At 41.0% G+C, this 25,150-nt stretch overlaps 3 protein-coding genes across 3 annotated transcripts in view; 2 read left to right on the forward strand and 1 right to left on the reverse strand.

Moving 5' to 3' along the window:
- kcnq2b (potassium voltage-gated channel, KQT-like subfamily, member 2b) overlaps positions 1-5,335 on the forward strand; it is a gene marked incomplete at both ends in the record, with an annotated part of 51,444 nt that extends 46,109 nt beyond the window's left edge. Inside the window, 2 exons of the mRNA XM_080728369.1 lie at positions 2,814-3,115; positions 4,995-5,335. Coding sequence (XP_080584495.1) covers positions 2,814-3,115; positions 4,995-5,335 — 643 coding nt within the window. The remainder of the gene's footprint in view (positions 1-2,813; positions 3,116-4,994) is intronic.
- Positions 5,336-12,226: 6,891 nt separating this feature from the next.
- On the reverse strand, positions 12,227-16,217 carry LOC308286514 (DNA-directed RNA polymerase II subunit RPB11). Its single transcript, XM_080727556.1, has 3 exons — positions 15,954-16,217; positions 13,770-13,878; positions 12,227-12,598 (listed from the first exon to the last, which is right to left on the reverse strand). The coding sequence occupies exons 1-3, from the start codon at positions 16,094-16,096 to the stop codon at positions 12,497-12,499; spliced, it is 354 nt and encodes a 117-aa protein (XP_080583682.1). The 5' UTR covers positions 16,097-16,217; the 3' UTR covers positions 12,227-12,496.
- A 1,149-nt stretch (positions 16,218-17,366) lies between these two features.
- ube2c (ubiquitin-conjugating enzyme E2C) lies at positions 17,367-24,901 on the forward strand. The gene is made up of 7 exons (XM_080729105.1): positions 17,367-17,405; positions 18,798-18,916; positions 20,320-20,347; positions 21,939-22,025; positions 22,737-22,941; positions 24,059-24,118; positions 24,720-24,901. The coding sequence occupies exons 2-7, from the start codon at positions 18,813-18,815 to the stop codon at positions 24,755-24,757; spliced, it is 522 nt and encodes a 173-aa protein (XP_080585231.1). The 5' UTR covers positions 17,367-17,405; positions 18,798-18,812; the 3' UTR covers positions 24,758-24,901.
- Positions 24,902-25,150: the final 249 nt, after the last annotated feature.

Here is a 25,150-nt window from a genome sequence, read left to right on the forward strand (position 1 = left end):
ATATATATTACATCACCAATTACATCCTAGACCTATATCCTAGTCTTTTTCCTCAGCGTTTTGCCATAGCAATGTGTGTGTGTGTAGCCTGTATTACATCACCAATTACCAATTGAAGACATTATGCAAGTACGACCACCGCTCACTTCACATTGGGTGTGATTTTTATTTTATAGTGTCTACTCTAGGTATATTTTATTATTCTGCCATATCTAGGACCTGGGTAACACATTTCGTTCTCTACTTGTACTGAATGACAGATAAACTTCCTGAACCTTGTAGAACAGGGATGTCAAAGTCAAATACACAGAGGGCCAAAGAAACGAGGGCCGGACTGGTTCAATGTTTATTTGAAACATATTGAAATGATTGCACATAGTCTATTGAACCTGGACACAATGTATATTATTGCACTAACATTAATTAATCATTAAATGAATAAAGCAATATTTTCTTATGGCTCTGTCAGTAATTTCAAGTGAAAACATTTTCAACAGGCAAACAGCAAAAAAAACAGTAGCAAGATAAATGCAGAAATGAAATTGCATGCATTATAAACTGAAAATGCATTATTGTGCTGCCCTATGATGCTCACCAATCAATGCCTTCAAATAGTAAAATGAGAGAGTAAATCAAATCAGTTGTATTCATTCTTGCAAAGTGAGTCCATTCAACTGAAAAAAAGAAATAAATAAAATATAAAAATCTACAGGCACACAGACAAAAAAATCACATGTTCAGTTCATTTTATTTTTCAGCACTTTACAAGTGTGATATCTGTGCATCTGAACATAGCATAGTCTCAAGAGATAATGAATAAATATAGAAAGAGTTCAAGTTCAAGAGTTCTTTTGACATGATTAAGTGTCCAAGGTGCCAAAAAAAGGAGTAGGAAGAAGCATACTGCTTATCGAGCCCTACCCCTGGCTCATGTCCTGTAGTAACAAATGCAAAAAATTTAACTGAATTAAAAACTGAAAATACGTTAATGCTCTGTGATGCTCACTTGTCTGTGTGTTTCTGAGACGTTTCATAGTGCCTTCTTAGATTATATTCTTTCATTACAGCCGCACTTTCTTCACACAGAAGAGACCCAGGTTTGCCTTTTACCTCCGTGAACATGTACTCTGCCTCCCACCTGGCTCGAAACCCCCTGTTCTCAGCGTCCACCTGCTGAGAACAGGAGGTAGCTGAAAGTTGACCACTGCTCTCAGGGGCGTCACAAGGGGTAGGAAAGTGGGACTGAGTTACTAGGGCCCAAGGTGGTGGAGGGGCCTTAATTATTTTATACTTTAGCTATTGAAAAATAGCAGATCTGCAAGCTCACAGCGCGGCACCGAGTGCCGCGCTGCAAGCTTGTAGATCTGCTATTTTTGAAAAGTCGTGAAAATGTGTGCAAATCTTTGAATATATGTATTTTTTAAGCGAACATTTGTAACTCAAATTTTGCTTCTGGGGGGGGGGGGTCCCTGGAACTAAATATTTTGAGATGGGGGGTCCTTCACATGAAAAGGTTTGAGCTCCACTGACATCGAAACATAGATTTAAAAAAAAAAAAAACCTTAGAAGGATTTGAAATATTCAAAGATTTTCATGATTTTTCAAAAATAGCAGATCTACAAGCTTGCAGCGCGGCACTCGGTGCCGCTGTGAGCTTGTATATCTGCTATTTTTCAATAGTTAAAGCACAGGGGCCCCACAGTGAATCCTTGTACCCGGGGCCCAGAATTTGGTGCGACACCCCTGACTGCTCTGACTGCTGATGAATGATGAAGCCGAGGCCCGGGGCTTGCTGCGCTGCGCTGCAGTGCGTTCGCCGGCTATCGATGCGCGCCAATGCACTCGCAGTGCATTGTGGGGCTTGTAGTATTACGCTGGTGTGTGCAAAACACCAGCGGGCGCCTGCGGCCTGCAGGCCGCCGGTTTTTAATAGTAATTCACCCTTTGTCAAGTCCCGCCTGTTGTCCCGCCCCTCTTCCCACCCATTGGTTGCTGTGTCTTGGTGGGACACTCGGTGGGACACTCCATCCACTACCATTTTAATTCAGTTTGCTTCGTATTGTTATTCTGTGTGTTTAATTCTAATTTCAAACTTGGTTTCAGTAAAATGGAGCGGCTCAGTGGCTGTATAGAGACTCAGCATGTTCTGAAATGTTTTTATTTCTCCAAAAATTAAGTTTTAGCAAATTCAGCATAAAAAAGGTGGAACCGGGCGAGACAAGGCAGCCTGCTGGTTGGTCAGTCAGGGACCAACCAGAAGGCTAACAAAGGGTGAATTAAATATCATCCTGGGGGCCATAGATAATTCATTCACGGCCGGATCTGGCCCGCGGGCCTTGAGTTTGACATATGTTGTAAAACCTTGTCGAAAGAAAAGTACTATTTCTGCCACAATCTGCTGCTGCTACTGACAACGCATGCTTCACCACCCCAGCCTCCACCTTCTAGAGTCTTGCTGGCTCAAAAGTTAACTGAACGTTAAACTGAAATTCACATCTGCATGGCTCTAAAGTTAAAGGGAATTCAATGTTCTATGGCTTTAATGTTAAACTTCAATTCAAGTTTGACTCAAGTTAATGTGTCACTCCGATCCCGCTTGCACACAAGCTCACAGCGTGGCACCGAGTGCCGCACTGCAAGCTTGTAGAGCTAAAAAGTTTGGGAACCACTGATATAGATCTATATAGAGCCTCTATATGGTCAGATCTACTTATGATGTGTTCCCGAAATATATTACTAGTTACATAACTCTACATCAGTACTTTTAATATTTCTTGCATATATTTTTATATATTTATATGTATATATTCCAGATGTCCAGGAGAGAAGCTGATTAAATCTCAGTCAGCCAATAAGATCATCAGGTCCGTCAGCTCACACAAAACCTTCGAACAACCGGCCAATACCTGCCCTCCCTCCACCTCCTGGCAGCCTATCGGCTCCCAGCTCCACCAGCAAGCTCCGCCCGCTCAGCCCCGAAGTCACGGCAACACTCCGAGTCCTGTGTGCGACGGGTCGCTGGTTCGAATCCCGCCGCCGCCGGCCAACGAGCGCTCCTCTGGAGACCGCCACAACGGTGGACGGGCTCATCGACACAGCGCCGGAGAGAGAGGAGGTGAGAGAGAGTTTGAAGCAGTGGGAATTTAGTTGTTTCATTGACTACCTTTTTTTACTGACGAAAACTTAAAGTTATACCATGTAACCTTTTTTATAAAACGAATCTTAAAATTGTCCTAACTGTTAAATCGCTAAAGTTTTAGAACACCCACTCCATTACTTTCAGCTTTTAAAGCCTTCTCTTTATATGTTTTCTATGATCCTGGCCGGGGTCCGGTTTTCGCGGAAAAATAGCGTCATCTGCATCATCTGTATACGTTGGCCAATCACATCGCGGATCATACACACATGATACACTACCGGCCAATCACAGCTTATCTGCCATGGTCTTCAGGAAGTAGCCTCGCTCAGCTACAGTGTTTACCATGGTGAAGGATTCTTAACCTCTTAATCCCCAAATCCTGTCCAGAAAATTACGTTCTACCATGCGTTCTACCCCTCCACGGATTTTTATCGGTCGGGGTGGTTTGCGGCGCCGCTCCGGTGGTCTGCGGCGGTGGTCCGCGACGACTCCGGGTGAAAAACGTCCGAAAAAAGCAAGACCGGATGGCATCCTACGTCATTTTGTTGTCAAAATGGACTACACTTTGGCAGGAAACACCAAACCGAAATCAGTTTTAACCCAAAACAACAACTACTTGCACATGCGCAAACCTCGCGTCACCAGGCTACGCATGCGCTAACTGGGTTATTGATACCTGCAAACCAGCACTGCCCGGGAAAACAACATTACACTTTTAAAGTGACGGTACACTACACACATTAACGATTTAGTTTCTTCAGTATTATTTTCCAAAAATAAAAAAGTCACTTGCCTTCTGTCGATTAGAAAATACTTTATTTGAATGTAATGCAAGTGTAAAACGTAATGCAAGTGAATTTGTTTGGTTAAATATGCATGTTCTGTTTATAAAGAGCTGAAGAGACATGGAGATTGTATAGTAATTATTACAGTAGTAGTACTATTCATAATATGAAGCCATTTAACACTTATTGCTCATTAATGAATGGTTGTTTTAATGATAGGCAAAACTATTTTTAACTTTTGTCTTATAAGGAGATATGGGCATATTGGTTGGATCAGTGGTTCTACAAAAAAGAATGTTGTTTCATACAACTGTACATTGTGCAAGTACAGTAATGGCAGGGGAAGAAGCTAAGAACATAGACAAAATCTGTGTGCAAAGGTTGGAGTCTGTAGAACCAACCGTGTGCTGTGAGACCCCAGACATGCTTACTTGGTTACCTTTTATGTGAGACTCCAGACATGCGTCTGTGCCTGTCAGTATCTGTCTCTCAGTAGCCTCGGGATCCAAGCATTTCAAGAAGAAACTGATGTAACTGTGGTTACAGCTGATGTATGAGCTCCATCCCTACAAGTGACCTTTTTACTTTTGGAAGATAATATTGTAAAAAGCAACTAAAGCGTGGGGGGTCCGTGGATTTATGCAAAGTTTCTTTCTTTCCGTGTTTTGACCGTGTTTTTTCAATTACTTTTTTTCATTTATTTTATTGTATTTAATTGTTTTACTTTTCCAAAATAATTATAAAAAATAAATGAAAAAAGTAATTGAAAAAAACACGGCCAGCTCACTTATTAGGAGGGTAGTATGAATCACCAGAACCAAGGACGGCTGTTTTCAATGAATCAATCTATCATGCTTAAAATGGAGTTTGAAGTTACAATGGGTTTGTACAAACCCATTAATATCAAATATCTAAAATACTGAATCAAGCAACTTAAAAACTGACCCGGGTGCTCCAAAAAAAGCTCGGTTAGACGATAAAATGACCCAAAGTATATTTGAAAGTGAAACATCCCTTTAAGTAAAACATGTGAGTACTTCTTCCGCCTTTTCTTTTCTTATCCATTCCAGGAGAGAAGCTGGGCAGTGACACGTCCATCTCCTTCCCCTCCGTGGACAACGAGGAGCTGGAGAGGTCCTTCAGCGGCTTCTCCATCTCCAGAGAACAGTCCAGAGAACGCCTGCAGCAGGAGGTCCTCAACAACGGCCTCTACGCCTCCTCCTCTTCCGCCCGGCCGGGAGAGGAGCACAGAGGAGGAGGAGGAGGTGGAGGTGGAGGAGGAGGTCGCTACGCCGGCGGCGGTCAGCCCAACATCGCCGAGGGAGAGTCAGACGACAGCGACTTGGACCCGTGCGCTGCGTCGCCACACTCCACCACCGCCCAGCGAGCCTGGAGCGGAGGAAGCAAATAGAACCCAATAGAACCCAATACTCAGGGGTGTCGCACCAAATTCTGGGCCCCGGGTACAATGATTCACTGCAGGGGGCCTTATTTTGTGCTTTAACTATTGAAAAATAGCGGATATACAAGCTCACAGCGCGGCATCCGAGTGCCGCGCTGCGAGCTTGTAGATCTGCTATTTTTGAAAAATCGTGAACATGTTGTGCAAGTCTTTGAATATTTCAAATCCTTCTAAGTTTTTTTTTAAAAGGATGTTTAAAAAAATGTTTCTAGGTCAGAGTTGCTCAAATCTTTTCATGTGAAGGACCCCAAAAACGATATGTATTTTGGCCACGGACCCCCATCTCAAAACTTTTCCTTGCAGGGACCCCTCAGAAGCAAAATTTAAGTAAAAAATGTTCGCTTAAAAGATACACATATTCAAAGATTTGCACACGTTTTCGCGACTTTAAAAAAATAGCAGATCTACAAGCTCCCAGCGCGGCTTGAGCTTGTATATCTGCTATTTTTCAATAGCTAAAGTATAAAATAATTAAGACCCCTCCACATTGGCCCCTGGTAACTCAGTCCCACTCCCCCCCGCCTCTTGTGACGCCCCTGCCAATACTAACCCATTACTGACCAAGCAGAACCGAGCCGAACACAGTAGAAACTGGGGTTGGGACCCGGAGGAACCAGAGGAACCCGGATCCAACATTGATGAACCCGGGGAATGGGTTCCATCACATTTGGAACCGTTTTCCGGGAACCAGGTTTTTATCACTCCCTCAGAGCTGGTTATGTGGACTTCACGTCTGCTATACAATTACAATACCAGTGGTTCTCAAACTTTTTTTAATTTCAAGGACCACCCTAAGAGTTACCGACCTGTAAGGGTCCATTTGGTTCTATCCAAGAGCTTGGATGTTTTGCGCTTTACGAGACAGCAACTAACACAAAGACAGAAGGACGAACAGATTGTTATTTTTCTCTTTTTTCCCCCCTTCTTTTTGAGCGCTGCTAACCGCTCCTACGTCTGGCTTTGTGTGTATGTACACTACAGTATGTATGTGTGTATGTATGAGCACAGAACTCCATGTATGGACATAACTGACGTTCGTGTCCGTATGAGTGTCTGTATGATTTCTTTACCCCATTTCCCTAATTTAGTCGGTATGCCAATTGATTCCTCCCCACACATATTTTCTGCGTGTTTGTCACTGCTTTTGTATCCTGCCAGTGAGGAGCCCCCACCGGGAGGACGTAGAGGCTTTGTCCTACTGCTCCCGGCTGGCAGGATCTGCCCCCCCAGCCCGTAGGAGTACAGTACGTGCAGTGAATCTCCTCGCCTGGCTTCCCTCCCCCGAACACGGGCCAATTATGTTCGTATTGACCAGGGCTACTCAACTTAGGATGTCTCAGGGGCCACTCAGCAAAATACAAAAAGTTCAAGGGCCGCAAGCTAAAAATGACGGTCCAATTTTGGACGTTTAGACAATGATTTTTTAACACACTACAAGAGTAGTCTAAAAATTAAGGAAACACACAGAAAACAGCTACATTTCCAAACCTCATTGTTTCTTCTTTTGGAACAAACAAATTAGCAAAAAGGTCTTGTATAAAACAAGTCAACAATAGTTTTCTGATGGTTTTGGAGAGAAACTGAAAAACAGAAATGATTTGTCCACACTGAAAGTAGAAAAAATATATTTAATTTTTATGATCATGACGGGCCCCATAGACATGCTGCAGGGGCCATGTGGAGCCCCCGGGCTGCAGGTTGAATAACGCTGATATAGACGCTCGACCAAGCCGGATGCACCGTGGTGGATTGGAACCGCCAACCTCCACAGTGGTGGGCAGCTACAGATAGTGTTTTCTTATACGGGGAATGTGTCAAACGGTACAGCACCTTGTTGCCATCGTTGCTACTAGAATGTATTGTTTTGTTTTCTTTTGCTTAATATGTGTTGTAAACCAGCGGTTCTCAAACTTTTTCTGGAAAAGAAAATGTGTTTGCGGACCACCCATCTGACCACTCGACAAGGCAGCTGAGAGGCTGTTAGGTGGTCAGATGCATTTCACTTTGTCTATGCTCCTGTGTGTGTGTACTTTATTACATTCATATTACTGTACTAATATACTCTTAATACTTCAAAAGTACTGGAATGTTCACACACCTTGAGCTGCTTGAAGGTTGCTTCTAGATCAGATTGTCTTTGACACCGTGAATGAACACATGCGGGGTTCCCAGAGGACAATGTAAGGACTTTTAAGAACCTTTTAATACCGAAAAGAAAGAAAGAATGAAATCATTACTTTATAAAAAAGTAATGAACAAACTATACTATAAAAACTGGTCAAACATTGGCCAAATTCTCAAATAATATAAGAAAATAGCAGATCTACAAGTTCACAGTGATCTTGTAGATCTGCTATTTTCTCCGGACCCCACTTTGAGAACCAATGCTGTATTAGGACAGGGTGTGTGGGATGGACTCCAAAATGGTGGATTTGAATGAGTTGCAAAAGTGGCTTGAAACCGGGTCTGTAGAAACCAATGATTGATGTCACGGCTTTCTTCTGTCCATAACTTTTTTACAGTCTATGATGTCAACATGTTAACAGGCATTTTCAACCTATCTTCATATAATTGGTCCTGACTAATGCTCATTAAAATATGTCACCATTTCTGTCTACTCTCAGAGGAAGGCTGGACAGTTCAGAAACCTGCATACTTTCTTTTTTTTTTAAAACAAGACCTAAGACAAATCAATGGTTTCCATATAGCATGCTAGTTATCCAGGAATAGAAATGTCTAATAAGCTTGGTTTCCGCATCGATGATGTCACTGTTAGGTGGGTTTCTGAACTGTCCACAGCCCTCCTCTGAGAAACAGAGTGAGTAGACAGAAATGGTGCCCTCTTATAATGAGCATTAGTGAAGAGCAAAATATGAAGTTGAGATTGAAAACGGGTGACGCGGTCCTTTAACAACATAAACATCCAAGGAAATATTGTCTCACAATAGTTTACACGCAGCAGCGGTCACACACATGCACCCAGACACACGTCTGCTGCTGCAAAACCTGCGTCGATTGTTGTGAAATGCGTTACGATAGACACACGAATGTACAAGAACACGTCACGCACATGTAGAGCAGAGGTCTTCAACCGGGGGTCCGGGACCCCTAGGCGGGTCCTCAGAGATACTACGGGGGGGACGCAAAATCTTTGTGTGATAGGAACTTTTTATTTAATTTTATACGTTAACGTATACATTTATATGTTTTTATATGCATGCACTTGAACCCTAGTGTCCATATTCTAAGAGCCAAAAATGGAAGATCTACAAGCTCACAACGCCTCGCAGATCGGTTATTTTCGGCAAAGAGGTTTGGTGTAGAGGGGGAAAAGAGCAGACTAAGTACATAGTGAAAGGTCAAGTTTATTAAGTATTGACGGTATTCAAGTGGTTAAATATCTGAAAACACAAATTGACATGAATCCAAAATTCACTGATGATTATGCTGTCAAACGATGAAACTATATGGAATCTATGAACAGGTTGTGGGGGTCCCTGCTTCATCTCTCTCTCAACTAAGGGGTCCTTGGCCTGAAAACGTTGAAGACCCCTGAAATAAAGCATGCCGTTAATCAGTGCCTGTATAGTAGTAGCACCAGTCAGTCTCTCATGGTCACACGCACGCGAACACACGCACACACGCACACGCGCACACACACACACACACACACACACACACACACACACACACACACACACACACACACACACACACACACACACACACACCCCTACCATTAGCTCATCACCTGTATGAACATTATATATTCACTGACTGTAAATATATCTCATGTATTTGCTGTACATATACAGTATATATTGCTACTTGATAATTGTGACTTGATTAACTCATTATACAGTCTCATTAGCGTTATGCTAATGAAACCTCATCAACACGTGTAATTGTGTCATTATGTAAAGGAAGCTGCTAGACTTCACAACATGAATGTAAATAAATGCATAAAACCTGACAGTTTGCTGCAGTTGATCAATAATCACACTTCATAATAAACTCTTCTCTGTCTTTCATTCATAGTTGGGCTTTTTTTCTGATTGATTGAATATATCATTAACAAGTTTGCTAACACCAGTAAGAGATAAGCGACCGTCGGGTCGCTTCGATTGCCCTTTAGAAGGCAATCGAAGCCAATCAGGAGGGAATATGGGAAATGGGAGAGATCCAAGTTGATGACATGACTTTAGAGATACTGTATACCGCTTTGCGTGATTTTAGGCCAAAATCTGTAGGAGCAGTGTCCAAAAATGTGTTTTGCAAAAATCGGCGATGGTGGCGCTAGAAGAGGGCCATGTGAGAAATCAGGGCGGAGGTTGTGATTTGCCAGCCAAGGAGTGTGTGTGCAAGGTTTGGCATGGATAGGGGCAACGGTGGCGGAGATAAGAGTATAGGGGCAAAAGTGTGACGTGGCGTGACGGACAGATGGAGGGACTGACTGACGGAGGGACAGCCAGTGGAGCTTTTTATAGTAACTTGCGACCTGATGGTCGCAATTATACATAAAGCAGCTGCAGGCTTGCTACAGTAGGCTACCATGCGTGGACTCCATAGTCATAGTGGGGTTGAATGAGTGCTCCTGCTAGAGTCTTCAAAGTGTTCTTACTGACCAGCGGGAGGATCCTTTACAAAGCAAAATGTTCTTAGGTTGATTTTTCGATCACTTTAGTTGCCATTTTGTCACTGGAGAGATTTGCTCTCTAAAATGCTTACAACGCATCTTTATGCAACAAGTGGTTATTTTCAAACCACTTATGTTTTGAAACATTTTAACAACTCAAATCTTGTATGGGATTCCCTGGCACAAAATATTTTCGGACGGGGATCTGCAGCCAAATATATATACTGGGGTCCTTGAAAATAACCTTTTTTAGACCTGATCCTTACCCACAGTCCCAAACCAAACGCATGCCACCTACTCTGCCTAAATGTATCCGAGTAATTCTTTTTTTTGCAAATATTCATATTACGCAAACAGAGCCTTTGTAATTCTGGGATGACTTTGACAAGGCTTATTACAACATAGGAACCTCTGTATTATTCTGTAGTGCTGGTGGTTAGGGACCATAACCACTTAGAGGCTACACATACCATAACCAGGGGTCATAAATATGTCCTTACATGGACAAATGTGTCCGTGGTGTTTTCGTTTTTACATATTATTCAGGCACCTTTGGTGCTTGGGCACCTGCCCTTTTTTGGCCAGCCCAACATCCGTGGCCCTTATCTTGACAAACATTTGACAAATACTTATAATTTCACTATCATAATTATTTATCATTATAATTTAAATGTGCTGGCTGCCATCAGTCAGTTTTAGTTGAACTTTTTTTTAGTTTTCACGATTTTCGGGCCAAGAAAAACCTTCTGATCAATTCTGTTGCTAGTGTGACCGGGTGCCATGGCATTGTTCCGAAGGTTCATTAGTCTGAATTTGTTAAGAATACTATGCCCAACTGGCAACTCTAACCCTAACCTCAGTAACCCTAACTAAATTCGGACTAATGAACCTTCGGGCTTATGGGCAGTCCCCGCGTGACCGCTTCAAAACATCTTTCATCTTAAACTAATGATCTACAAACTACATGTCACACTGCAAAGTGTTGTGAGCTTGTAGATCGGCTGTTTTTGGTGCAGTAGATCGCTTACATAGAAGACATGCTGACTTTTATGGAAGCCAAATAACTTTAATCCATCTTATGACTATTAGATCAGCCATATTCACCTAATGTTCACTTGATCTATTACATTAGATATACCGGTATTTCACCTGATGTTCAGCTGTTATGACAGGATCATGTGATTTTAATATATTAAAATGCCTTCTAAATTAGTAGTACTCACACTTTCAAGATATTTCACAAATTTTCAAAAATAGCAGATGTACAAGGCAAGCTTGCAGCTTGGCACGAAGTGACGTGCTGTGAGTTTACCATAATTGCTGGACTATAAGCTGCACCTGAATATAAGCTGCACCAGCTAAATTTAGAACAAAACAACAAATGTTTACATATATAAGCTGCACCTGACTATAAGCCGCAGGTGTCCTTCTTGCTTCCCGCTAGAGCGCCCCCTGGTGGCCGCTAGCTAAAATCTCTCTCTCTATATATATAAATCCTTGTTAACTCTCCTACTGCCAGATTATTTATTTATTTATTGGGTCTGGTGCCATCAAAAAGCGGCTTACCTTTGCGACGTTATAGTAGATAGACAGACAGACATTTATTTATTTATTTTTATTTTTTTGGGTTGTGCAATAGTGCACTTTGGTCTGCCAGGCAGCAGAGGGCGGCGTCATGCGAGAATGAATGTGAATTTGCCTGTTATGTGTTGAAGAAGAAGAAGACCAGTCACTGGCCACAGCGCCTCAGAGCCAGAGAAATCAACAAGGAAGTGAATTGTTCTCCGTTGATGTTAACGCATAATGGATTTTTTACACCATCACCGCGGAAAATGTGTTTACAGTAGACGGCCGCGCGACCCCTCATCAGCTTACAGTCATCAGACGAACGAACCGAACGAGCGCCGTATTGGCGGAGAGGTCTTGCGAAATCGGGCGAACGTGAACGTTCAAAGCGTTGGGAGAGTTAAAGACCATAGTAAAACGAACTAACTGGCCGTTGGCTGTAAAAATCTCTATATAAGCCACACCGTTGTATAAGCCGCAGATTTCAAAACATGGGAAAAAAGACGCGGCTTATAGTCCGGCTATATATCTGCTACTTTTGAATAGCTAACACTAAATTCTATATTGACACAGATGCCTTCCCGGTTTCAATGGGTTAATTAATCCAATTATGAAACTATTCAAAAAAGCCATTTCAATGTGTTTTAAGACATTTTAATGTGAATAAACGTCAGATATATAAAAACAAAAACATATTTTATCAACAATAATCCTAACAACTGAAACATCAACCTCATTCGATGGTCAAAAACAAACGAGCAAACAGCTCAACATAACGTGTCGTTTTCAGTAAGCAGAGGTCAAAACGTCCCCCCTCGCCATGTTGGCTCCACAGCAGCCAATGGCGAGGCTGTTCATTCGCTGGGGAGGCCATGTTGGCTCCACATCAGCCAATGGCGAGGCTGTGTTTACTCGATGCCTTCTTGCTTGTCCTTGATGGCCACTCTGAAGCGCTCCTCCAGCAGCGACAGCTCTGAGATCAGATCTGTGATGGCGTTGGTGAACGCCTCCTGTACACAACAAGACACAGTTACACAGTTAAGACAGTTAATAGTTTAGTTGGTCAGAACCCTAGCCTAGTCTCTAGTTCTCTACCAGACCGCTCGTGGTTCCGTTTGCTCAGAAAGAGTTAGGCAAGGAAGCGTTCTCTCTCGGGAGAGTGTTTCTTGCAGGTATTTCAGTCCGAGTGTATCAAAAAAGCAACTGGGTTAAACAGGTCCGACCAGTTTAACATTCACCAGGTTAGCGTTCACCAGCGTCGGCAGGTTAGCATTCAAAAGCGTTAGTTTTACTGACTTTCGGCACCTCCGCGCAGCCAATCACAAGCTTCCGCTGCCTTAACCCAAAACCCAGTTGCTTTTTTGATACTGTACACTCGGACTGAAAGACCTGCACAAAAACACTCTCCCATTCTCTATCAGTGCTCCTTCTGCTTGGAATGAGCTCCAGAAGTTCTTAAAAATCAGTTCACTTCCTTCTTCGAGTCAATTCAGGGCAATGGTTTCCAACACTTTTGTTCAAGATTGTGATTTCTTTATTTAATGTTTGTCGTGTCTTTTAATATTGCTGTATATGAATGTCTCTGCCTGTTGTATCTTGGCTACATTGATAATGACAGTACTCTGGCTCCATGTGTGACAAAGAATCCATTTCAAAATACTACTGTCTATAAAGCAACAGGGGGTCCGGGATCCCTAGGTGGTCCTCAGAGTTACTACAGGGGGGCCGCCAAATCCTTGTGTGATAGAATAATTCTTTTAAATTAACAACTTGAACCCTTGCATCCCTATTCTGTGGAGAACTTTAGCCAAAAATAGCAGCTCTACAAGCTCACAATGCTGGGACTGGAAAAAACGTTGAAGATCCATGGCCTACAGTGCTTTGGTCTCCCTGCTCTTCTAATGACACATTTACACTCTGTAGTCTAGTAGGACACCTACTGGTTGACTTGAGGTACGGCATCAAGTAAAATTGCAATTCATCTTCTGCTCAAACAACTCAACTCAACTTTATTTAGGCCATCTCTTATTATTATTATATTATAATTATAGCTCAACAGTATAGTAGACATTCTGGTGACCCATATTGTCCTTCTAATGAATGTTAGACTCCTTCTAATGAATGTTAGACTAATTGAAAAGTAAACACACAGTGTATTTTAGGGTGTATTTTTATGTTTACCTGTGGGCTATAGTCGGGCGTAGTTTGGACTCTGATGACGATCTTGTGTTCCAGAGGATGAGGGACTTTGTACCCCGCAAACAGAACCTGAGGGTCCTTCAACAGCTGTCTGCAAGGGTGGGGAGTATAGAATACATATGTACATTATACATTTATCACTTTTCCCCAAACACTGAAAAGAAACAATCAAATGGGTCTCGAGCTAAAACGTTTGGGAACCACTGCATTATATTACAGAATATATTTTGTATATTATAAACAGAACCTGGGGGTCCTCCAACAGCTGTCTGGGGCGGACTGTGGTAATACACACATTTCATATGTTCCAAATGGTGCATTTTAGTAAATGGTGCATTTAGATAACACCTTTGGCTTTATCCACAGCGCTTTACAAGGTGCAGCATTACATTCACACAGCGTTGAATGTAAATATTCTTCTTCTTCTTTTTTTTTTGCAATAGCTTTCGACACTTTATGTTTTATTTATCTTTTTTTGTGCTTGCTCTTTGGACTGTACACTACAGTACTCTTTTTCTTTTTCTTACTTCTCTGTAACTTGTAACCTTAACTGCTGTGCTGCCTCTGGGCAACTGAATTTAACCCGTGGGATAATAAAGTTATCTATCTACACACCGACAGCGTAGGAAACTATGCAAGGCACCAACAGGCTCATCAGGAGCAGTTAGGGGTTAGGGGTCAGTGTCTTGCTCAAGGACACTTTGACACTGACTTTGGGGAAGCTGGGATCGAACTGAGAACCTTCATGCTCTACCATGTCGGGAGCCTGTTGTGCGGCAGCATTTGTAGGCCTATCACTTCCTTGATTCAGTGAGCACATACTGTATCGTATGTATGGGCACACATGGTGTGGGGTAATTAATGACTTCTGTCAGTTGTGCCTCATACAGTAGTAGGCCTATGTATGTGCCCACTGAAGGAAGAGGAGAGAATGTAGTCCGTTAGGTGACAAAGTGGACATCTTTGACTAAACACATGCTGCCAGAACCTTCACAATTTGAGTAAATGTATGTGAACCAAGTTACCAATTAATCACTGGATGAGTGAGTACAGATGCAGTGATACCACTTTTAATGCAGCCCCGGCCAATTGTCAAATAATAATAAAGAGGAAATAAATTGGGAAATAACCGATCTATAAGCTCACAACGCCTCGAAACAGATCTGCTATTTTCAAAATATTTGAACCCAGTGAAAGGTTGAGAACAACTGCTACAAACTACTGTGTGTGTGTGTTTTTTTTTTTTTGATTGAAGAATTTATTAGAAGTTTGCAATAGAAAAAAGTACAGTTTCATGACAGTACAAATCACTGGTACAAGGTCAACTAAAAGGAGATCCTAGAAAGCCGAGGCTTATTTCCACAGGAACCACACTTTAAGTATCTCATATAACATTGAAAGACAGACGGATAGAACATAGTACTTTATCTAGGATAATATCAGTTTCAAAAGCATAACATCAAATACAAAAGGCAGAATACAAGGAAAAAGGGGGGGGGGAGCATGGGGGCTTAGTCTGTTTACAAGTCACGGGTAGCTGCTGTCTGAAGGTGACTTTTCATACCAATTTTGAAGGAGGCTAGGGATTTGCTCTCCTTTAGGGCTTGTGGAAGGGCGTTCCACATGTTGATGGTATAGCAGGAGAACGAGTTAGCGCCTTGTTTAGTGTTAAATCTACGCTGATGATGATTAGTGGAGCTGCCTCTGGTGTTATGATCGTGAGCATCCTTGACCTTTAAGAAGTAGTTTGTCAGGTACATGGGGATCTTGGAGGTGTAGTGTATCTTGTACACCAGGCCCATTGCAAGATGCTGTACTCTGTCAGCTACTTTGAGCCACCCCACGCTTTCGTGGTGATGCTCGGTAAGGTGTTTCAAACTAATTATCAAATAAACATTGAGGAATGTTTATTGATAAGATGTATTGTAGACCTACAGAGGTCTACATCTGTAGGTGTAAGTTTGATATCGAATAAACACTATATAACGGTTCCTAGCACGATCTGATAATGTTTCCTAGCGTATGATCTTCTTTATTTAATGTAATAACTACAATAAACTTACTGCCTGATAATGTTTCCCTGGGTGACTGGGTGTGACATTCTTTATAATGTACACATAATAATAATAATAATACTAATAACAACTATAATAATAATAAACTTACTGCCTGATAATGTTTCCCAGGGTGTGATCTTCTTTATTTAAAGTAAACAAACAGGCATTAGGGACCTTGGTGTCTTTAGTGATGGTGATCTTCTTCTCTCCCTCAAACAGGAGGAACGACTCAAAGGCGGGCGGAGCGTTCATTTTAAACGTATAAACCCTCCAACAACAATAACAACGAACTAATATGTTTTAATATTTACTATAAAACTAATATTCTGCTCTCATGTGTTCTCTGTTTTAGCCGTTAGCCGCTAACGAAGAACTAGAGACGGTAACTTCCGGCGCACGCAGATAGACTCTAGAGATGTGACGTTCGCGAACGAATCGAGTCTTTTGAACGGCTCTTTGAAATGAACGATATGATTCGGTTCACAGTAGGGAGCCGTTCCTTTCTAATGAACAGTGGTGGGAAAAGTACTCAATTTCTTTAGTAAAAATATCAATACTGCAATCAAGTAGAATTTGGGAATGTTAATGTACTTGAGTAAAAAAGTATTGGTATCAAACTGTAGGTACCAATAGTAGAAAGTACTCTACTCATTATGCAGAATGTCCTGTTTCACCGGTTTTCCAATGAGTAAAATGTAGAAAAATCATTTGAAAATAGCAGATCTACAAGCTCACAATGTGTCGCAACGCGACACATTATGAGCTTGTAGATCGGCTATTTTCAAATGGCAGGTTTGTACCTATATGTCCAAAATAAATGTATAGGGTTGAAGTTATTTGTAATTATAATCAAAATCTACAAAGTAACTAGTAGAATGAGCCAGTCTTTTGAACGGCTCTTTGAAAGGAACGGATCCCAGAGATCCGGCTCACTTCAAAGAGCCATAAATCCCATAGACTCACAGCACAGCCCTTGACGTCACTAGAGTGCATTTTGTGCACGAGATAAATATACAAATATATTTACAAATAACCTCGAGCTTATTTATTTGATTTCTATTTTAATTTTCTTTGTATTCCTTAATTGTATTGTAATGTGACTGCTTTTTGTCCTGTTCTATTTGTATGTACTGTGATATTTTGTCAATAAAAAAATATATATATTAAAAAAATAAGATTATTAAACAAAAATATTATTTCTGTATTATATCTGTTATATTTTATATATGATTTTTGATACGTTTGTATATTTATCATGATTCATTAAAGCGTATTTATTATATTTACAGATCAACTTTAATTTAACTTTTAAGACTTTTGTCCTCTTTTGTCTCTTCATTTTTTATAAAACGTCACTTCCTGGTGGCCGGTTGTTGGGGGGGAGGGGCGTTGGCCTCGAGCCAATCGGAGCCGCGCTGCTTTGTTTTGTAGTCCCGCGCGCTGATTGGCCGCGTCGGTCCAGAGGGAGTCAGTCATTGGTTGATTTAAACCGGGGGGCGGGGAATAGTCTCCGTTTGAAATCGACGTGTGTTTGAAGAGCCACTGAAACTTCCTGCTCCTCGTGAGTCTCTATTATTCTGATTTAATTATCATTCTTGTTAATTATGGTTTCATTCATAACGCGCTTTGTTGCATCTTTCATCTTCTATTCATTTTTTTTTTTTATTGGTTGAATGACGTTTGATTCCTCCGATGTTTTTTAAGTGTTGTTGCTATGCTAACCGTAGATGCTAACCCAAACACGGCTTTATGTGCTAAAGTTGGACAAAATAGCAGATCTACAAGCTCAAAATGTTTCACTGTGTGACGCGTTGTGAGCTTGTAGATCGGCTACATATTATGCCCTTAAAGGGGTTCATCCGTGTTTTGTATTTCATTCATGCAAGTCTACAACTTTTAGCTGCTAACATAAACACAGCATTAGATATTATTACAATATAATCACAATACAATGCACAGTGCACACTGTTATTAAATCTGATCTTTGTGACCTACTGTAGGACTACAGTCTACACTGTTATTCCCAAGTGATCAGATCAGATTTGTATGGTCAGAAAATAGCCAATCTACAAGCTCGTGTTGTGAGCTCTGTCAGTCCATTTTGTTCCATTTGTACAGTACACTCTCAGATTTACAGACTTGTAAGGGTACATTTTGGAAACCCTAGCCTTACATTAATTCTCTCCTGTAGTAGCTTCTGCTTTGATGACGTCTGTAGCCATAGACGTCATCAAAGCAGAAGCTACTACAGGGGAAGATTAATGTAAGGCTAGGAAACCCCTAAAGGAATCCCGAGGGTCCCTGCCTGGACCACACTTTGAGAACCACTGTCCTAAAACATTTGTGTAAAGTTGTGGGTATTGGGAAGGAAACATTTGTATCTGTACATTTCTAAAGCAGATCGATCATGTAGTTTTCATAGATAATTGATTGGTATTGGGTATCTACTAGCCTAGCACAGCTAAACAATCCACCCATGTTAAAACAAGGTGGGGTATACTGCAGTTAGTTAGTATATAGTCTGGCCAAGCCAGGCTAGGTATCTACCACCTTTATTGATCCTGTGGGGTAAATTCAGGCAGGTGAGACAGCAGTAAAAGTTACATACAGGGCATAGAAGAACAACCGGTACAGAAGAAAACAAAGACAACCTTAAATAATACATGCATATAGTATACATATGTATTCACTCTATATACAACCATGTAGTTATTGTCGCGTAGATAATATTTTAAGGTCAACCAATTGAACCAAACACCATTTACATAGCCTTATACCAATCATAGCTAACTATATAATGTCTCCAGTGTGAAAACATAAAGGTTATAGAACATGGATCGGCATGATTAATAATTTTAAATAATAAGGTCTTGTAAAGTTTGGTGTTTCAGAACATGGACCTGTTAGGATTTATGATCATCATTAATAATAATCAAAAATAATGTCTCCGCAGTGTATAAACCTAAAGATGGCGTCTCAGAACATGGACCCAGCTGCTGCCTCATCCAACACATCATCTCTGAAGGGCAGTGAGGCCAGCGGCAGCTCTGCTAAGGGCTCTGTCACCAAGAGGTATCCATAGTAACCATAGTGTCACCATACTATTGCTAACACAGCTCTGCCAAGGGTTTCTGTCACCAAGAACCATAGCCTGTTTTGTATCATGTTGTCAGTGAACTGTCTTTTCATTCATGTATTGTGTTGTGTGTTATATGTTGTGATTTTGTGTCCTGATGACTGCTTGGTGCAAAAAGAATTTCCGCAAGGACAAATAAGCATCTATCGATTTATCGATCGATCGTAACAGTATTGTCACCATAGTAATAATACTCTCCCCATAGTACTGACGCATACTAACAATACAGCTGTACCAAGGGCTCGGTTATTCGATTAACCTACATGAGAAAGATTAAGTGGGTTATTGGTTCGAAATATTATTTTTTCATATGTTTTGGTTCATTGCCCTGCCCTACTCTCTAGCCCAGGTGAAGTTATCTGTCGCCACGGCCCACGACTGATTTCAGGAACAATATTACTAGAACATCATAATTGTACATATTATGTTCATTGTTTATGGAACAGCGCTAGAGTTAGGGGCTCCTTTCACACTTCTCCTTTTCACATTAGGACTTACAAATATTTTGTGATGATATTTTATCTTGCTTGAATCGATGTATATTACTACACTCACTGTCACTCTGCATTCATTCTGTGTGTTTACCTTGCTTAATGTACAACACTCTGGATGAAGGGAACCTGCTAAATGGCTACGCTGGCTAACCCTGGTTGAGTACGCTGTAGCTTGACCAAACCACAAAACCATAGACATGGAAAGGTTGACACGGTGGTAAAAAAGGATGGGCAACTGTTAAAGGAGTAGTTCACCCCCCAAATGACTTTTTCTCTTTTGATTACTCATGCCATGGAGACTTAAGTTCAATAATATATATATATATATATAGCCTTAGGATATACTGTAGGAATTGTGATTGGCCAGTAGTCACTTTGAGTGGCAGCATGCCTTCCGCACCTCTGACTATCCAGCGGCGAATGAGGTGTCTATAGGTGGGTCATTTATGGCACTTCCGTGACCACGAGAGCCAAGGTCCGTTTCTCAATGGATTTGTCATCTAGGAGGGTTATTAAAAAAAAATGTGTCCGGGGTGTATTTTTCAAAATGGTGGGGAAAATGTTTGACGCCTCACATCCCACTTAAAGCAGATTTTTTTGGGAGTCATTTTTTCCTGAATGAGACTGAAAATTACCCTAGCTGTCAAACATTTCCCCCGCCATTTAAAAAAAAAAAAATACACCCTGGCCAAATGTGTTTACCGGTAATAACTCTCCTAGATGACAAATCCATTGAGAAACGGACCTTCGCTCTCATGGTCACGGAAGTATCGGATTTGCCCCAACGATCTAGGTTTTTATATCTATGCTAAAAACCCATTAATCTCTCCTCTTCCCCTCTGCAGACTGCAGCAGGAGCTGATGACACTGATGGTAAGATACACACACACACGCGAGGCCGCGAGCGCGCCCTACCACCACTGTGACAGTTGTAGTTTATGAATTCTCTTAATGTTTATCCATTTTCCTCTACCGTATATTGTTAGTGTTTGTTCAGTAACAGGGCTCTCCCTGTCTTTCCAGCTCAGTATATTTAAAGATGGGGTGCCATGATTTTTTATCCCCCCCTAAACATGATCAGGTATTATGATTATACTTAAAGGAAGTTTTTTTTCCAAATAAATTTACAGAAAGAGTTAGAATTATGTTTTTATGTGGCCACACCCACCAGTTCATTAAGTATGGTTGTCAGGTGCGTGGTGCTGGTGGCTCAGATGAAGTTGGCCGCACCCACAGTGTTGGGTGAATGGTATAAGGGGAGGGGAAGAGTTTATGATGTCATTAACTCAGTGTTTTTCTATCGGGCCTTTTGACTTAGTGGCTTTCAGAAGAAAGAAACCAAAAAATACACAGGGAAGGAAATTTGCACATTATAACCACACCTGGGGATCTATTAGAGTAATAAACCACATACAAAACAGAAACGTACAAAACTATGGCACCACCTCTTTAAATATTTAATCTAAGACAAATCAGTAGAGAATGTATTTATTTGACACAGGTGTGTCAGTTTTTCACACTTTTCCACTGATGAAGTTACGATCACAAGCTCCACTGGCTGTCCCTCCCTATGTCCGTCACGTCACACTTTTGCCCCTACTCTTATCTCCGCCACCGTTGCCCCTATCCATGCCAAACTTTGCGCACACACTCCTTGGCTGCCAAATCACAACCTCTGCCCCTGATTTCTCACATGGCCCCCTTCTAGTGCCACCGTCAGGCCGAGCGATACACAGTATCCCTAAAGTCATGTCATCAACATGGATCTATCCAGTGATGTTACTAGGTTTTCAATGTAATGGGTCCCGGGACCCACAGGTGGTCATTCAAATGGGTCCCAGAAAAGTTTTATGAGTCCTCAATGTTTTCGAGCGCTGTGAGCTTGTAGATCGGCTATTTTCAAAATGTTTGCCTATTTCTTATATTTATTTTACAATTTGGCTAATGTTTGAACTTAGAACTACTAAAACATGTGCCCCTAATGAATTCGGGCGCGCAAAATGGCATCGGACGTCGGTGGAATCAAAACATTGACGTTTCTATCGCCTGTTTAAGACTTTCTACGTGGATTTTATTTGTGTTAACGTAGGGTAACGTAGGATGCTTTCAACCATGAACAATGGTGGTGTCTGTGGAATTTTAAAATGTTTTTCTTTTACCACGACCCGGTAAATTATTTTAACATGGACTCCAATGGAGGCGCATCCCCGGGACCCCAGGACCATGACATGAATGAGTCCCTGGGCGACTTGAATGAGTTTTTGATGCGGGATGCGCACGTAATGACATCACTGTCTATCCTATTTCCCATATTCCCTCCTGATTGGCTACAATTGCCTTCTAAAGTTTGTGTATGCGACGTAACGGTCGCTTATCTCCAGATTAGGGAGTCTTACTGGTTAGTGTATGGTTGTTGTTGAATTGTATTGTTTTTGTATTAATGTTGTTTTTAACTGTATTTCAGATGTCGGGAGATAAGGGCATATCTGCGTTTCCAGAGTCGGAAAACTTGTTCAAATGGATCGGAACTATCGATGGAGCGCAAGGAACCGTACGTAACTAATGTAACCTAACATTATAGTAATGTTATGTTCAGTTGTAGGTTTATTGCTCATAGGGGTGGACGATATGGATAAATATATCGCAATTCTTTTACAAGCAGTATCATTCTATTTCATGTTGGTTTTTGTGGTTATGTTTCATGTTACAACCATCTACAAAAACTAAAATAAAAAGGAGTAACGTACCATTTAGACCAACATACCTTTTCAAGCAGGTTTTAATGAATTCTGCAATGAATCTCTATATTAACACATCTGGTGCCAACCCCGAGTTTCCCGAGTTTGTATTGATACCAACGCTGTGCCAACCCAGAGTTTCCCGAGTTTGGGCCATTTTTGAAAAAAATGTTTTTGGACCTCCAGAAATGTGTTAGGCATGATCGCGATCGTGAAATTGCATGTTTAACCCCCATACCAACCCATTCTTTCAAACATGGCAGCCATGTTTGTTTACATCTGAAGAAAACATAATGGCCCATAAATCATGAATGCCTGAACGGATTTCCAAGCGGATTTTTTTGTTTGAAAGCTGTGAACAGCATCTACACACGTGGTGCATCATCTAGGCATGGGCGTGCACTTTTTACACAATTGCACAATTACATGGAAGTCTATGGTAACCATGGCAACGCGAGACATTGAAGAGAAAAAATCATTGCAACATAAGTGTTAACAATTCATGTATATATTGTGTATTTCAGGTATACGAGGGTTTACGCTACAAACTATCGCTGGAGTTCCCCAGCGGGTATCCTTACAAAGCACCTCGGGTCAAATTCGTCACTTCCTGTTTTCATCCGAACGTTGACGACCAAGGATTCATCTGTCTGGACATCTTGAAGGACAAATGGTCTGCCCTGTACGACGTTAGGTCTATACTGCTGTCTATACAGAGTCTACTGGGAGGTAAATAACTCTATACGCTGTCTATACAGAATATATTGAAGGCTCTGTTCCATTTGGTCTGGGTGCTGATATATTGCATGTTGGCTCACTGGAAACAACTACACCAGGGGTCTCAAAGTGGGCTTGTGGTTCCTTCAGGGGGTTCCAAATAGCCCGTTATGGGTGTGTAAATCGGGTGGTAAATCTGAGTGTACAAATGGAACCAAATTTGGTTACACACAGAGTTATGGGGTTCCTCGAAATTGCAAAAGTTTGAGAACATCTGAAGGAAGTGGCCCAATTTCTATTCTATTCTATACTGCTGTCTATAAGGAGTCTACTGGGATAGAGGTAAATACTATTAACTAGATAACTAAGTTAATATAACCAGGGTTTTATCTGTCTGCACATCCTGAAGGAAAAAAATGTTCTGCTCTGTATGACATTAAGCCCATTTTGCTTTCCATACAGTCTGTACTGGGAAAGGTAACTGTTGGGAAAGGACGATAACCTACTACAACAATCCCAGAGCAATATGGAAAATAACTGTATAACGTCAAACTCTGCTTTTCTTTCAGGACAGTTTCTTTTTAATGGATGGGACGATATGAATATTTCATATCGCGACTATTGTGACAAAATAAATCACAATTGACGATATCGCGATAATCAAAATCCATTATCCTGGGGCAGAACATTTGCCAAAAAATAGCAGATCTACAAGCTCACAACGACGCGTTGTGAGCTTGTAGATCGGCTATTTTTTGGCAAAGACATTTGATTGAGAGTGAAAAAAAGACTTAAGTACGTATATTATAATTTATAAGTACCTTTTACCAATTTTAGAGGTTTAAGTGGTACTGGATATGCAGCTCGGCAAATAAAAGGTGAATTGATCCCAGTGCATGACGGAGGACGATATCACGATATGTTAAATCTCCACGATACGATTATCGTGAGTGTTTTTTATCACGATAAACGATAATATCGTGTATTTTCCCATCCCTAGTCAGCATTCCACATTTTGGTGGCAGAGTAGCAGAATGAGAACTTTCCCTTGTTCTAAATGTGGGGATGCCTTTTTAAGCTCACAACGCATTGTTGAATTAATTGTATCGTCGTCGTTTCTTCTTCCCAGAACCAAACAATGACAGTCCTTTGAATACTGCTGCTGCTGAGATGTGGGACAACCAGGAAGGTAAACATCAACACATTAAATCTGTGTATTAAATCTGTGTGGGAATTTATGGCATGCATGTGAAAATAAAAACAAACTTAATACTTTATATGGTTAATATGACCATCAAATCAATATTTCAAATGTGTTATCTTTACATTTTTGCCATAAATTCCATAGGGATAGATCACACATGACATTTATGACATCATCAACTTGCGACAGGCATTTCCCCTATTGAGTGAAAGATTAGCAATTTCTAGAAGAAATAAAATAATTGAGGTGTTTTTAATTTTACATTGTAGTTATAGAGGACAATTATAATGTATTAAGGCATATTTGTCGTATTAGCCAGGGATCCTTTTAAAGAGAAAACAATAAAAATAAGCGAATATTCGACTCGGGTGAACAACATCGAATAGTGACTTTGATATTCGAATATTTGGTGAATGCCCTACTGTGCGCGCCATGTTTCTAAAATCACATATTGGGACATGGTCTGAAAATCTTTTTTTTTTTTGCTTTAACCCCTGTGTATGATAAAGTCCAAGAAACATAAAAAGTTGAAATATGATGATGAAAAGGTTTCCACATATTAATGTCGTTTTCTTGTATGTTTCAGCGTTCAAAGCTCACCTCCACGCCACCTTCAAAGACTGAAGCGCTGCTATTCCTCGTCCAATCACAACCTTCTATTTTTTCCTTGTTTTTAATTTTCTCTCTGTGTTCGTCCGACCTTCGGTTTGTATCATATTTTTATGTTTGTGTGAATAATAAAGTTGATCATTGTTTAAAATGATTATCCGTTTGTTTCCATGTTAAGTTATTTATGCATAATGGTCAAACTGATGGTCTCTAATGCAGGGGTCTTCAACATTTTCAGGCCAAGGACCCCTTAGTCGAGAGAGGGATGAAGCAGGGACCCCCTACAACCCATAGATACAATAGTTTCTCAGTGTATTTTGGGTTCATGTCAATTTGTGTTTTCAGATATTTAAACACTTGAACCGTCAAGTTTAATAAACTTGACCCTTCACTGTGTACTTAGTCTGC

Source organism: Nannobrachium achirus (assembly GCF_963921795.1).
Source record: "Nannobrachium achirus genome assembly, chromosome: 6".
Taxonomy (NCBI): Eukaryota; Metazoa; Chordata; class Actinopteri; order Myctophiformes; family Myctophidae; genus Nannobrachium; species Nannobrachium achirus.

What these genes read in the sequence shown, in the direction of transcription:
- LOC308286514 (XM_080727556.1), bottom strand. Translation starts at nt 16,096, where the DNA reads ATGAACGCTCCGCCCGCCTTTGAGTCGTTCCTCCTGTTTGAGGGAGAG. An exon ending in CTGGGAAACATTATCAGGCA is followed by an intron (nt 13,879 to 15,953) that starts GTAAGTTTATTA and finishes CCACCCTTGCAG; the next exon opens with ACAGCTGTTGAAGGACCCTC. An exon ending in CGCCCGACTATAGCCCACAG is followed by an intron (nt 12,599 to 13,769) that starts GTAAACATAAAA and finishes TGTTGTGTACAG; the next exon opens with GAGGCGTTCACCAACGCCAT.
- ube2c (XM_080729105.1), top strand. Translation starts at nt 18,813, where the DNA reads ATGGCGTCTCAGAACATGGACCCAGCTGCTGCCTCATCCAACACATCA. An exon ending in TATACAGAGTCTACTGGGAG is followed by an intron (nt 22,942 to 24,058) that starts GTAAATAACTCT and finishes TCTTCTTCCCAG; the next exon opens with AACCAAACAATGACAGTCCT. An exon ending in GATGTGGGACAACCAGGAAG is followed by an intron (nt 24,119 to 24,719) that starts GTAAACATCAAC and finishes TGTATGTTTCAG; the next exon opens with CGTTCAAAGCTCACCTCCAC.